Source organism: Polistes fuscatus, unplaced genomic scaffold, assembly GCF_010416935.1.
Source record: "Polistes fuscatus isolate 324 unplaced genomic scaffold, CU_Pfus_HIC Scaffold72, whole genome shotgun sequence".
Taxonomy (NCBI): Eukaryota; Metazoa; Arthropoda; class Insecta; order Hymenoptera; family Vespidae; genus Polistes; species Polistes fuscatus.
Genome location: NW_025113154.1, coordinates 112,897 through 127,908, shown reverse-complemented (window position 1 = coordinate 127,908; position 15,012 = coordinate 112,897). Strand labels below are relative to the sequence as shown.

Sequence of the window (15,012 nt, the reverse complement as noted above, 5' to 3'; positions counted from 1 at the left end):
TTTTTAAACTAGTAACAGATAATTTTATTTACTTTAATAAAAAACGTGATTAAAAATGTGACAAGAAATTATTTGAATTTTTATCTTCTCCAAGAATAGAAAAATTTATTTGTTAATTCTTTTGAACAACCATATTTATCAAGTGTTGAAAAAACGATAAGTTGTAAAAGATTTTGTGTTCATCAATCAAAGTGATTGCCTTCATTAGTGGACATAAAAATTATCTTTTTTATGATTAGAGAAATTCACTTGAACTAATCCATTAGTCATGTGAAAAATGACAGCACTGGTTGTCCGACACCAATGATTTAAATACGGTGTCCGTGCCATATTATCGCTTCCACGAGACAGGTCGTCACTTTCAGTTTTCAATAAATTTTCATTCATATACGACTGAAGAATGATAGTAACTTCATTTTTTTAGTTAAGTGGTCTGGATAAGAATTCTGTGTCATATAATTCTCCACTTCATTTTCAATGTAATGCACATTCAACTCTAGAACAATAAATTGTTGATGTTTTCAGATTGGTAAGTTTTTTAATAATTGCATTGAATAATAATTGAGATATGTTGTATATAAAATTATGCTCAAGTTTTATTACATATTTGTCATACAATTACAAGTGAATTATTATTACATAACTTATCGAAAAAGAAACTATTTGTAAAAATAATTTTATAAGTTATTATTACAATAAATTTTAAAAATTTATTTTGATAGTTGAGGATGAAATTAGTTTGATTTGATTGTCACTTCAAAAATTTTGATAATAATTTTAAAAGAATTGTAAATAATTTTTTTTTAAAATTTCATACCATTTGGTAATAAAATTATTCTAGTATTGTCATTAAATATAACGCCAACGCAATCATTCGATAACTGATAACCGAAACCGTATTTATCAGTATAATCAATCCATTTTGAAATCCAAATGACGGGATGTGCCTCTGGATCAGAAGATTCTACACCTATTTCTTCATTGATTACCAGTTTTTTTGTGAAAAGTAATTCATTAAGCTGATTTATAAGCATATTCAATAAATCATGAACCTCATGTTTAGTGTTCATTTGAGCCGAATTGTGTAAAAATCCATAGTTTTTATTTCCTTGTGAAATTTTACCAATTTCACATAAATGACTACGTTGCATTATACAATTATCAAAACGTGGTGTTGTGTGTTAATGTAGTTACGGGCAATGACAATGGCATATAACCAGTTTTTAAAAATTCGAAATCTATTAAAGCTTTTACACTCGGCCGTTTTTTTGGTTCTAGTTGCAAACATTTGCTCTATCATATAACATGCAGGTTTTGACACGAAAGTTCGACACGGTTTTGAATATTCGCATTTTTTGATTTCGAATATGTGTCTTTTAAACTTTTGGCTTCGAATGGCGATGTTCCAACCTTAAATTTATAAATAATATTTCAGTTACAAAATATACTAATTTTAGATAATATGTGGATGCTCAGTATTAAAATTTTATACAAATTATCAATAATTTTAATTTTGTCTAATCTCTAAAAGTCTTTAAAATTGTGCTGTGGTCTGCGGGAAGACGTCGCAGGTGGCCAGCGGAGCAGTGTACGATCCCGCTGATAACGAAACTGTTGAATCGTTCATTATTTTGGCCGAGGATAGCACTTGTTTTCATTTTGCACGAGTTAATTATGTGGTCGCAAACGTCTATCTGTATGCAATTTTTTCACATTGCACTACACTGTTGCGATACAGTGCAGTCCTCCACTACAGCAGGAATAGTTCCGGACCTAATTGTAAAAAAAGGTAGTTATTACGCGGAGTTATCCCCAGCAGAATCCGGCTGATTTGTTTTGTCACGACGGTTATCTCTCTGGGAGCTCTTAGAAAAAAATGCGCCGCAGCAGACGTAACCGAGCAGGGAGACGAGGATTCGGATCCAAGCTTAATGCTGGTGTGATTTGATTAAAATCACGAATCGGTTTAGCTACGCTTGGAGGAGCCTGCTCCAGGTCCGCAGTTGTAGCAGGGCCTGGAGGCTTGCCCACGTGCAACGGAGATTCATCCACGCAAGGTAAGGCCTTGTTTCCGTTCATCAGTAGAGATGGAACAGAACTTTGCCGAGAGCGTAGTAGAGGAGTCGGAGTGGGCTGTGCAGATGCATCATTTTAGAATGGAGGGAGGTCCTCGCCCAACATTGTCGCTAACGTGTCATTGACTGGCTTTGGTGAGGGCTCTGCGTAAGTAGCATCTCAGGAAAGCAGTTGGTCATGTGCCGAAGGATGATGCAATCTCCGACACGAACTTCATAATTGACTGGGCCTTTTTATTAAATTATCACACCAGGCACTCAATTTCGACCTTGACTGAAGCTCCGCGCTAAGACTGGCAAACCAGCTGCAAACACCCGTGAAGACAGACTCGATTTGAAGCTCTTATGATACGCATTTAAATTCGCATGTATTAGCTTGTGTAGAGCAATCAGGTCTGATGGCGTCTAGCATAGTTCACAGTTTGCGGCCCATCAATAATTCGGCAGGCGAATCGGCATCGGCAGATTGTGGAGTGACGTGCTGTTAAATAAGGAATATATTCAAAGCGAGTCGCCAATCGTCGTTGACAGAGTTTGAGGAGTCAACAAATAGTTTCCTCAAAGTCGTTTTGACCAGTTTCACGGTTTGTTTTGCCCTTTTATTCGATGAGGGATGGAAAGGGGCAATCAAGATGTGACGGATGGCTTTAGCTTTACAGAATCTCTGAAAATCAGAGGATGTAAATGCCGTGCCGTTGTCACTAACGATTGCGTCTGAAATGCCGTAAGTAACAAACAGGTTTCTTAGCACCTAGATGAACGCCTGTGCTGACGTACTATTCAATATTGAGACTTCTAGCCAGACAGAGTATGCATTGACCACAAGAAGAGAATTTTCCCATGAAATGGGCCGGCGAAATCAATGTGAAGTCGCCTCTATAGATTTTTTGGAAGGTCCCATGCAATAGAATCCTCCAGCCGTGGCTGAGATGCATAGCTCTGACATATTTGGCAGAAGCAAACGTATCTATTCAAATCTTTATCCAAAGATGACCGCCATAAATTAAAACGAGCGAGGGCCTTCATACGCACTATTTTAGGATGTGCTACGTGGAGCGTGGCAAGTGCAAGTTCACGAAGAGGTTTTGGAATAATTACGCGGTTACCCCCAGAGCAAGCAACTTCGATAGACGGGAATTACGATGATCGAGAATAGAACAGCTGAACGTCAGATTGCTTGCATTTGAGTTGCCAGCCGCGAAGGGTCCAGTCAAGTACTCGACTAAGAACGGGATCGCGACGCGTGGCTGCAGCGATTTCGTTTGCAGTCACAGGAGAGCGATCATCTAACCCGAGGAGAGGCACTTCGAGGATCGTTTCCTCTTGAGACTCAACGGTGACACAAGTAGAAAATCTGCTTAAAGCGTCGGCGTGAATGATTTTGCTACTTAGTTTGTGTATGAGCGTGTAATTGTATGCACCCAGTAGCAAAGACAAGCGTTACATACGCGGCGAAATGATATCTGGTACGGGCATTGACGGATTGAATATGCCCAACAGAGGCTATGGTCCGTGTGGACTTCGAACTTAAGACCGTATAAGTTGTGATGGAAGTTTTTAACATAAGATATGATGGCTAAAGATTCTTTGTCGATCAGAGCATAATTTCATTTAGCGGATGACAAAGTTTTTGAGAAGAATGCGACAGTTGCTTTTTGACTGTTGCAAAGCCTGTGACAAAATGCAGTGCCTACTCTGTATAGGGAGGCGTCGCATGCTAAAATGATTTGTTTTGACACTTCGAAACGGACTAATGAGGCATCGGACACTAGAAGTTTTTTAGTATGGTTGAACATATAACGAGTAGCTTCTTTCCAAGACCATGGACGGTCTTTGTCGAGAAGCTGATGTAATGGTTCCCCCGCAGAGGCTTTTTCTTAAAGAAATGTCAAGTAAAATTTAATGAGTCCTAAGAATTGCTATAACTCTTTTTTAGAACGAGGCTCAGGGTAACTTTGTACTGCCGCGAATTTGATTTGTGAACGGCGAATGCCTTCCTGCGAGACACAAAACCTAAAAATTCGATTTGTTGGCTTCCAATTCGCATTTTTCGCGTTTCTTTCAAAGACCGGTTTTTTTGAAACGCACTAAGACCTTTCTTAAAGACGCATCAAAGGCTTCTGGGGATTCGATGCGATGACAATATCGTCGAAATATCTAATTACGTCCGGAAATCCGTACAGGAGATTTTCAATGAGTTCTTGAAAATAATCTAGTACACATGAAATTCTGAACTAAAAGCGTTTGATAATGAAAGCGCCCCAATGCGTTACAATATTTTGCGCGTGTGCGACATGATCAGTGACAGTACACTGCAGGTACGCTTGCGCTCAGACTACTTGCCTAAAAACAGAAGCAGAGCCTATGCCACTTAGCAGATCCGCGATGACCAGTACGGGGTAAGGATGAGGTCGAATGGCTTGTTGATGGTAATTTTGTAATCACCGTAAAGCCAAACTGTTCCGTCTTTTTTAAGAATCGTAGCCACCGGAGTGCCCAGCTCAGGATCCGCTACCGGTTCGATGTCTCCCTGAGAGATTAGAGTCAAACGTAGCATCTACCTTCTCTCTTATATCAAGAGGTATCCTCTTTGGCTTAAACAGAATCGAGTAAACAGCGGAATCGAAATTAAGATCAAGAGGCAGACCGGTGTATTGGCCAAGACCAGATTTTAAAACCTCTTTGAACTCATCAAGGATAACCTTGCAGCTCTCTGGAGTGGTATGGCATTGATGTATGATGACATCAATACCTAGTGGCTTGAACCAGTTTCAACCCAAAAGAGAGAGTACCCGGTCAACGATGACCACGATGGTAAAGTTTCGAAGCTTCGAACCTGGTAACGAACTGGCACGTAAATAAGACCTAAGACGGTCATTGTTTTGTAGTTTGCATTGCGAACAACTCTAGGGAAGTGATAGACCTGAGGAGGTTGACCAATGCAAGACAACAGATCAAAGATGTGTCTTGAGGTAACCGTGATTGGAGAACCTGAGTAGATTTCCATAGTTATCTCTAAACCGTTAAAAGTAACGGTTACCTAAATAACGGGTGGACTACTTACATTATTTAGAATGATGTCGTCCTAAGCATCCATCTCCATGTCTACTTCGTTCGCGATATTTCGTGCGTGTGCGACGTTATTAACACTACGAACAGTTGTAGAAGGCCGAGGTTTTTTAGACCTCGCAGCTCTGCTTGTCGAGCGGCCACGGGTCTTTTATCTGACAAGCACGCGCGATGTGCCCGGTCGTTTTAACGTGATCACACACTGTAGACAGGTATGGGCACACACACCTTTGATCCTTGGCAGCCAGTTGTTGACGAGATTGGGGGCGGTTATGCGAAATCTTGGCATGAGCGATGACACTGGTTGATGCACCGCCAACTAACTTTGAATGATCCAAAGCTAACTTTGCCGTCGAGGCAATTGTAACCGCCTCCTGAAACTTCAATTGCTGCCCTTTCGTGAACCTGCGCTCACGAACGGCAGCATTACGCAGACCGATTACAAAGCGGTCTCGTAGAGCACGTGCTAAATAACTTTCGAACTCGCAACAATTTGCGAGTGACTGCAATGCGGCGGAAAACTCCGCGAGAGATTTGTCTGGGTTTTGGGAGCGAGTCCTAAATTTGTAGGTGCTTACTAGCACGACGTCACTTGATGTAAAATGAGCTGTAAGTGTGTCAAAAATCTGATGCAAGGATTGTTGTTCATAGGGTTCCGGAGCCACCAGAGAGACAACGATCGAAGACATCTCCGCCCATAAGCGACAAAAAATTATCTATCTGGACAGCGACTGGTAGCACGGTATATTGATTTGCACAAAAATGCAAATCAATGCGGAAAAGAAACTTATCGCACGATTCCGGCAGCCGCACGTCGAATGGTTTGACGGATTCTATGACGGATCCCATCGTTGTTACCAATTGTTGTGGTTGCTGCAGAATGACGTCGCAGGTGGCCGGCGGAGAAGTAGACGACCCGCTGATGAGGGAACTGTTGAGTTGTTCATTATTTTGACATAGGACAGCACTTGTTTTTTATTTTGCACGTATTAATTATGTAATCGCGAACGTCTGTCTGTATGCAATTCCTTCGAATTGCACTGCACTGTTGCAACGCAGTGCAATTGTAATGTGACATTGATACAAAACTCAAGTATTAAGCAAGATGAAACCACTTTACTATTTTTTAAAAAGTCACCACAAACCAGTTCCACAATAGCATTGTTTTTATAGACTACAATGTAATCTACCTTAGTAACATATAAGGCACACAATGTTATTATCTAAAAGACAATAGATTGTGGCGATGTAGTAGTGTCAAAATGGTTTTTATAAACTAACTTCAACACTCTAAATTGTAATTTGAGTAAATAGAAATTGACATAAAGAATCTGTATTCAAGGTATCCTGTCGTAAATATTTCTGTTTATTATTCATGTGCAATTAGAATTGTTTTTTACTTAAATTAACTCTGGCGTACTGTGGTATTAAAATGTCCCAATTTTTTGATGTGTTGTAACGCATGGTGGGACTCAAATAGTCCCATCTTATACCTTATAACAGAATTAAATTAAATTAAATTAATTGTTTTTTATGTTCTTATATCATTGTATATCCTTATTAATAATAACGCATCAATTTTATTTAATTTTGAACATAATACAATTTCTGAGCGTCATCTGTATTATTATTTCCGAAAATTCCGTGCCTCAAAGGGTTAAATAGATTAAATTTAAGTATTATTAAAACTCTTACCAATAAAGTATACATGATACAGCCAATTGACCAAATATCAACCTCAAATGAATGGCCATTTTTCGTTAAAATTTCGGGAGCTATATAGTTTGGAGTCCCGCACAAAGCTCTCTTACGCTCTCCTTCAAACGAGATTCTTGTAGCCAAACCAAAATCCCCGATTTTCACAATTAAATAATCGTTTAAAAACAAATTGTCTAATTTAAGGTCTCTGTGAATAATTCGCTTTTCATGTAGGTAATTAACTCCATTTAGTATTTGATCAATATAGTACCGAGTCTCTGGTTCAGTAAGAGTTTTTCGTCGCTTATGCAACTCCATCATTGAACGCTTACGACATAGCTCTAGCACTATGTAGATGTTTTGTTGGTCCTCGAAGAAACTGTGGAAAGAAACGACGTTTTTGTGGTTTAAATCTTTATGGATAGAGATTTCTTGGATCATTTTTTCACGTTCAGTCCCCTTTAACGATAACTTTTTCGATAGGATTTTGATAGCTAATACATTGTTTTCATCATCAATTATTTCATAACATTTGGCAAAACTACCCTAATGAAAACAAAATTATAAAATAAAAAAAGTGTTAATTAATTTAGAAACAAGTTTATAGTTAATTACAGAAATTATCTTAAGTTTTATTTAAACATTCTTATCATCAAAATAAGTGTTAATTACACGAAATTGGAATTACTCAAGACACTCTTTAATTTTTATTACAATCATTTTTTGATTAAAATAGATACGAATTTTATTCCTCTTAACCTTCAAAATAATGCCGGATAACGAAACTTTGTTTTTCGTTTTAAAAAAAGTGAAATACACAATAATAATACTTGTTTTCAATATAATGTCACGCCTTATATTTTTATTTTATTTCTGTCCCAGATACAGTTAAGGGCAAATTCTAAAGTAATATATTTCTTTATTTATTAAACAATATTGTGCTGTTAATTTTTCTTCCATCGTTTAAAAGGCACTACACCGAATTTTGTTTATCAATATACACTTTTCAGATTTTTTTTATTGCTTTTTATTTTTTATCTTTATTCTTTTCATGTTTTTTTTACAGAATTTTATACTTTTATTTGTACCTTTTTTTAGGGTGCTAAAAGTTTCCAATTTTATTTTTTATGTTATTTTACTTCTATGTTTTGTTATTAGCACACATTTCCGAAAAGGTAATGAAATATCCCTTTCGGAAAACTATGATTTTCTTTTACTTTGGGGAAATTCAAATATATACGGGTGTTTCGCTTAAAACGTGCAATAATTTTCCAGGTGATAAAAGACACCTAGACGTTTATGGTTTTCCCCATGCATTTTTGCTGAATCGGTTTAAATAACGAGATATGCGCAGAAAACCATCATTTTAAGCAAAATGTAAATCTTAATAACTTTTTACTGAATGAATATTTTTTCAAAAACTTTTTTTTGTTTTCTTAGATTTGAAAGGTGCATCAAATAAACTGAAAAAAATTTTGCTAATCACTTCCGGTATATTATTTTTGCACATATGAGGTACTCTACAAGTCTAACTAAAAAAGAAAACAAAATCTCTTTTTCTAATCCAAAATGTACATTTAGAGACAAATTATTTTCGATTAATAATTTTTTGCAAATTTGCAAATTTTGGGATTTTTGCAAATTTTCGAAAACTTAACTGCATTATATTCTTTATCTCATTATTAAAAACCTCAATTTTTTTCAGATTTGCAATTTTTGGCCTTGAGAAGAAATTTGCACGAAAATATTTTTTTGCAAAAATCTGATTTCTTTCTTAATTCTAAACAACATTTATAATTATCAATTTTTTCAGAAACCTCTTAAATTTGAAGTTATAAGCGATTGAAAGTTTTTTGCAAATATTTTTTTTGCGATTGTTATTGTTTGAAAAAAAGTTTAAATGACTTCTTATTGATTTAATAAGATTTAAAAATGAAAATTTGCTTAAAATAAGTACACATTTATACATGATTATGTTTTTTTTTACTTATTAAATTATTTACTTATTATTTTTTTTATTTTTTTGATCATTACTAAGCTTGTCAAAGTGTCCTAAGTTAATATACTCTTCTATTACTGCTCGGTATTTTTCGAATAAATTATTAGAGTATAACTTTTTTTCTAATTGTAACAATCGTCTTTTAGCAGTGTCATAAGAATTTCCTAATTTTTATCAGATAATTAGCGTCAAATGGCAATTGCACGACAAAAGTTCCATCCGATTCACGCTCTGAAGTTTTTCTAAAAATTATTTCACAAGGATGATCATTGTGTTTTTCATAATCCACGATTTCTTCTATCTCCCAAAATTTTCGAATTTGATTAACAACTCTACGTTAGATACATAACAATTGTAGGATTTAATCACATTACTTATATTTTGATCGATTTTACCAATAACTGTCCAACCGAAAACACTTTTCCTAAGTGTAGGAAATCTATCATCTTCCTTAAAAATGCCTTCCTGATGTACTTCTTCATACCATTCTGCTCCCAACAAAACTTCGATCTTCCCCGGCATGAAGAATGTGGGATCAGCCAATCTAAAGCGTTCTAAAAACGTCCAATCTTTCGTTTCGATTGCTTTAGATGGTAATAAAGAAGTTATATTAGGTAAAACTAAAAAATCTACATTTCTACGGAAGTTTCCTACCGGTGAAGCAATATTACAATCGATTCTAAAAAGTGTATTTGATTTAGAATAATTTAAACCATTGATTAGAGTATTTTCTCTTCTCAATTCAACTCCTATTTTATCAGCTAATCTTTTAGATATAAAATTTGACTGCGATACTGAATCTAACAGTGCTCGACAGTTATATGCTATACCATTAGCATCTTCAACTATAATTTTAGCTGTTGGCAATAAAACTTGATTAAAGACGTTATTTGCTGTATGTAAATTTGTTTGAGAACTTCTTAAAACTGAAATAGAATCTTTGGAATTAATTGATTCTTCTTCGAAATGAAGTAAAGAATTGTGTTCTGCTTTATAAATAGAACAAGAAAATGCCCTTGGACACCTTTGCTAAATATGATTGACATCAAAACAACGAAGACATAGCTTTTCAGAATTTACAAAATTGTATCCTTCTTTTGGAGTTTTGTTTAAAAATTTCGAACATCGATGTAATAAATGTTTATTTTTGCACATTTTACAAGTGATCGCATTTTCCGAACTCTTTTAGACCTTGAAAAATAAGTTAGTTTTAATTTCGTGATGGGACTTTTTTGATTTTTCTATTATTTTATTACTTAATACGTAACATCTATTTTCTAGAAAATTTTCTAATCTTTTAATGTTGGTAAATCATCAGTTTTTAATGACGAATCCCATAATGCTTTAGTTTCCGAAGCCAGTCTTGATGTTATTAAATGTATTATTACGAGATCCCAATGTTCAGTTGGCACATTAAATGCTTTTAATGCCTTTATTTGTTTTTGAGTGCAATCTAATAAATTTCTTAATTCATCAACTCTTCAAGTTTCATGAAAGGAGAAAACAATTTTTTCATATGGTAATTAACAATTATTTTCTTATTATTATACCTTTTTGTCAAAGTTTCCCATGCTAATTGATAATTCTCTCCAATAACTTTAATAGAATCTAATACTCCTGTAGCCTTACCTACTAATGCCTCTTTCAAATAATGAAATTTTTCGATATTAGTTAATAAGGGATCATTATTAATTAAAGATTCAAAACTTTCGGCAAATGAGAACCAACCACTTACTTGGCCGTCGAATTTCGGCATATCCAATGGACGAAGTCGGCCTCTACGTCGATTATCGGTGGGTAACTCTACATTCGTATTTTGAATTGATACGCTTGTTGTTAATTCGTCTATACGATCCTGATAAGTAGCTTGTAGTTCAAAACCATTATTTTCTAAGTCCATTCTTTGAATTTCTTCATCTTCAATACTGTTTCATTTAGTTTCGATGATATCTTGTATTTGACGGAAATCATTAAACGCCGCATTAATATCATTTAATCTTACTGTTAATTCATTTTTACAAGCATTAGGTTTTAATTCTAAAAATCTCCTTGCTCTTGTAAGTCTAGCTTTAATTACACCTCGTCTACGATGTAATTCCACAAGATCCTCATTCATATTTACCGGAGATAAGTTAATTTTTGATAATTAAAATTTAAATTGAATATATTTAGTTAACGATATAACTAAACTTCAATTATAATAACGTTCAATTACTGATGTAATAAAACGATTTTTTTTAATGATAAAGTCAACGATATGACTAATCGATAAAAATATAGTGATAACGATACCACTATTCAAAATTTCTTAAACTTCAATTCGTTTAGAAGGATCCGGCTCGAAGGACCATGTTAATTAATTAAAATATAATTTCACTTTTCTTTAAAAAACTTTTTATTTTCATATTTTCAATAACTACTAAAATAATATTCCTTGATTTTTTAAATAAATAATTAGTTTTCTTTTTTTCTTAATTATTCTTAACAATATATTTGGATTCCCAGCAACAAATTACTTTACAGTTTTGGTAGCACAATTTTTTTTCTGTGGGCTTTTATTATTAAATAATTTTCCAAAATATAACAATTTTCCAAATACATTTTGTGATGTTCCTCACAAAGAATGATCGGAATTTTAACGTGGTCACCATGTGATCAAAGTTCCGTTTTAGTTTCTGTTAGTTTTTCTTTTATGTAGATATACCGTTTTTGTAATTTGTATAAAAAGGTCTAATTGTTAGTCGAGTAGTTAGTTAAATTTAATAAATCTAGTAAAAAACCTAAAGCTTCTTCTTTCCATTATCACGATGTATTATCACGATGTCATCACTATCTATCGAATCTTCGACGAAATCATCAACGGATGCTGTTAATGTTAATTCGAGACTATTAAAAAAACACGTTCTTTTTCGTGAACAAAATTTATTTCGACTAAAACTAATGGTTTTAACTCAGGCACATTTATAGGATTTTAACAATACCTATAAACGTGCCCAAGCAATTACAAATGAAATTTTCTTTTTCTAAAAGTAGAAGAACACCGGGTAGTCCGAATTTGCCTCGAGAAAGTTTTTCCTCGAAGCTAACGCTGTGCAGCGTTCATCGACCTCCCGGATTGACAGCTTGTGTCAATCATTAAAGACACACGATTTTTTACTGATTCTCTCCCGTTACCTTTGCGCGTCAAAACATCGACCACTCGAACACGCTGGTCAGACCCAGGATATAATTTAACAATTTCCCCATCAACCAATATCGTGGAGGATCAGTACTTCGTTTCACTAGCACGAGATCATCAACAGATGGATTTGGGGACTCTCGAGACCATTTTGGTTTTCTCATGAGGGTAAACAAGTATTCCTCTCACCAGCGGCGCCAAAATCCTGAGGTAATGTTTTGAAGATGTTGATAGCGAAGTTTGGTGTGATCGGATGCAAGTGGAACGTTTGGAAAGGCAGAAATGGTTTCACCCAATAAAAGATGATAGGGGGAGATAAGGATGTAGGGTTCGGAAAAAGACAGTGGAGTAAGAGGCCTGGAATCAAGGATATTTTTGATCTGGCATAAAGCAGTCTGGTACTTTTCGATCGTCAACGTCTGCCCGTTAAACGTCCGACTGAGATGACCATTGGCGGATTTGACGCCGGCTTCCCACAAACCTCGAAACTGTGGCAAGTATGGTAGGATCACCTTTTACTCAATGAGTAGATTAGATAGAAAATTCTTGAAAACGTGCGTGTCAGGCAGACTTTCGATTGATTTCCGGAGATCTCGCAGAATCGTGCTGCAACCGACGAAATTGCGACCATTGTCGCTGTAAAAAGTTTCGACTCTTCCTCGGCGAGATATTAATCGTTGCAGACTCATCATCAGGGAGTCGACCGAGATACTCATCACTAATTCCAAATGAATGGCTTTAGTTGAAAAACATACGAAGACGGCGATATAACCCTTAGTCGTGAGATTGCCGCGTGTTTCATATGGACGCAGAAACACCGGTCCGGCGAAATCGATTCCGGTTACCAAAAAGGGTTTACTCGGAGTTACCCGTTCCGAAGGCAAATTTCCGATTGATGGTGAGAACGTTTCCGCTCGATATCTGGCGCATCGTACACATCTTTGAACAATGCCCTTTGCTGTGCGCTGTAAGCCAATGATCCAGTAAAGCCTGCGAGCGTGTGCACACATTAACTTGGTCCCCCCGTGAAATGAATCTGTATGGATCTTCTTGAGCAACAAGTGTGAAAAGTGACAATTGGGCAGTAGGAGTGGATGGGGATTAAACTGATTCAATGAGGTATTATGCATACGTCTGCCGACTCGCAAGAGGCCTTCGGAATCTAAGTATGGACTCAAGTTGTGAATAGGGCTTCCTCTTTGTAATTGTTTGTTCGAACGTAGCTTCGTTATTTCATCCGAAAAGTGATATTCTTGAACCGTGCGGACAATGAACGATACCGCTTTTTGAATATCATTGGAGCTGAGCGACGAGTCATGGATGACCAGTTGATGACGGACTTTGTGACAGTAACGAATTATATACGCGAGAGTCCAAACCAAGCGATTGTACTTGGACATACGCTCCATGATCGATATCCAAAAATTCTCTGATTTTTGAATCGCAAGCGCTTTGAGAGATCGCTCTTTTTCGTGTGTGACCAGTTCGATGTCTGGATTTGAAAGTTTGCTTAACTGAGAACTTAGATTGAGAGGACCTTTCCACCAGAGGGAGTGGGAAATCAGCTGAGAAGCTAGACAGCCTCTGGAGGCAAGATCTGTTGGATTTTGCTTGGAGATGTACCTCCATGTCGCTGATGGACAGAGTTCTCGAATATGAGTGATTCGATTACCTACAAACGTAGACCATCTTCTTGGATGTGATTTAATCCACGCAAGAACTGTGGTCGAATCAGAAAAAAGAGCAACGTTTTTGACGTTTGCCATCGTTTTAAGTAAGTGGTTTATCAGACGACATAATAAGTGTGCTGCGCAGAGTTCGAGACGTGAAATTGTGATTTGCTTCACTGGAGCAAGTTTCGTTTTAGAATACACAAGTGACAATGTCGTTTCTCCGGAGAGATGAGTTCTGCGGAGGTAAACTACAGCAGCGTATGCGGTTTGTGATGCGTCAGCAAATCAGATGAGCTCGTCGCAGCCTTCACCGAAAAATCTCTTCATTTGAACAACGTGTAATTGCGCAAGTTGCTCACGAATTCTTTTCCAGTCATCAATCATGTCCTGGGGTAACTCATCATCCCAAGCAAGCTGACGGATCCAAGAATTTTGTACCAATAATTTGAATTGTAAGGTCACAGGTAAAACCCAACCGAGTGGGTCGTAGATTCCAGCGGTTTCAGACATCAAAGCCCGTTTTGTCTATTGAGGTTTGTCTGCGACCGACAAATAAAACGTGAAGAAATCACCAGTCGGGTGTCATGAAATCCCGAGAGTTTTCATAGTGAACTCGCCAGTCTCTGAAAAAATGCAAGGGTTTGCTAGATCATTGTGTTTGAGATCTTTAACAGATCGAGATGGTTCGATGCCCATTTCCTTAAAGTGAACTGACCTTTGGATAAGAGTTTAATGACCTCGTCACGGAGCTGAATAGTCGTGCCGTAATCATTATGACCAAAGAAAATGTCATCAACATATCTACCCTTCTGTAGAACAGTCGCCGCATGAGCGAACTGGTCACCATCCTGATCTAAAAGGGATTGAATACTGCGAAGGGCTAAATATGGAGAGCATGCTTGACCGTAGGTCACTGTTTTGAGATAATATGTTCAAATTGGTTGATTTTATGACATCTCCATAATATCAGTTGATACCTCCAGTCTGCAGGGTTAACCATGATCTGACGGTACATTTTCTCAATATCCGCCCTCATCACGTAACGATATTGACGAAAATAGTTAATGACGTCGATGATGTCATTCTGCAGAGCTGGACCAGTGTGAAGAACGTAGTTTAGTGAAACATTGTTGTCACTTTTAGCGGATGCATCGAATACGACGCAGAGTTTGATCCCGTTCGGCCCTTGCTGACATATACCGTGATGGGGAATCATGAAATGCTCCCATGGCACAGACGACAAATCAATAAACGCCCGTTCCATATGCCCTAAGGCTTCGTAATCCTCAATGAACTTGACGTATTCAGATCTAAGTTGGG

At 36.6% G+C, this 15,012-nt stretch overlaps 1 protein-coding gene and 1 pseudogene across 1 annotated transcript; both read right to left on the bottom strand.

Annotated features, from left to right (window-relative positions):
• Positions 1 to 112: 112 nt before the first annotated feature.
• Positions 113 to 10,013, bottom strand: LOC122524525 (annotated as a pseudogene).
• Positions 10,014 to 12,204: 2,191 nt separating this feature from the next.
• Positions 12,205 to 13,785, bottom strand: LOC122524523. The gene is made up of 2 exons (XM_043646837.1): positions 12,637 to 13,785; positions 12,205 to 12,531 (listed from the first exon to the last, which is right to left on the bottom strand). Exons 1-2 carry the CDS (start codon positions 13,783 to 13,785, stop codon positions 12,205 to 12,207), a joined length of 1,476 nt encoding a protein of 491 aa, XP_043502772.1.
• Positions 13,786 to 15,012: the final 1,227 nt, after the last annotated feature.

Excerpts from the sequence above, each read along its gene's own strand:
- LOC122524523 (XM_043646837.1), bottom strand. The coding sequence starts at position 13,785 with ATGGCAAACGTCAAAAACGTTGCTCTTTTTTCTGATTCGACCACAGTT. Across the intron at positions 12,532-12,636 it reads GCGACAATGGTCGCAATTTC|GTGATCCTACCATACTTGCC; the intron begins GTCGGTTGCAGC and ends ATTGAGTAAAAG.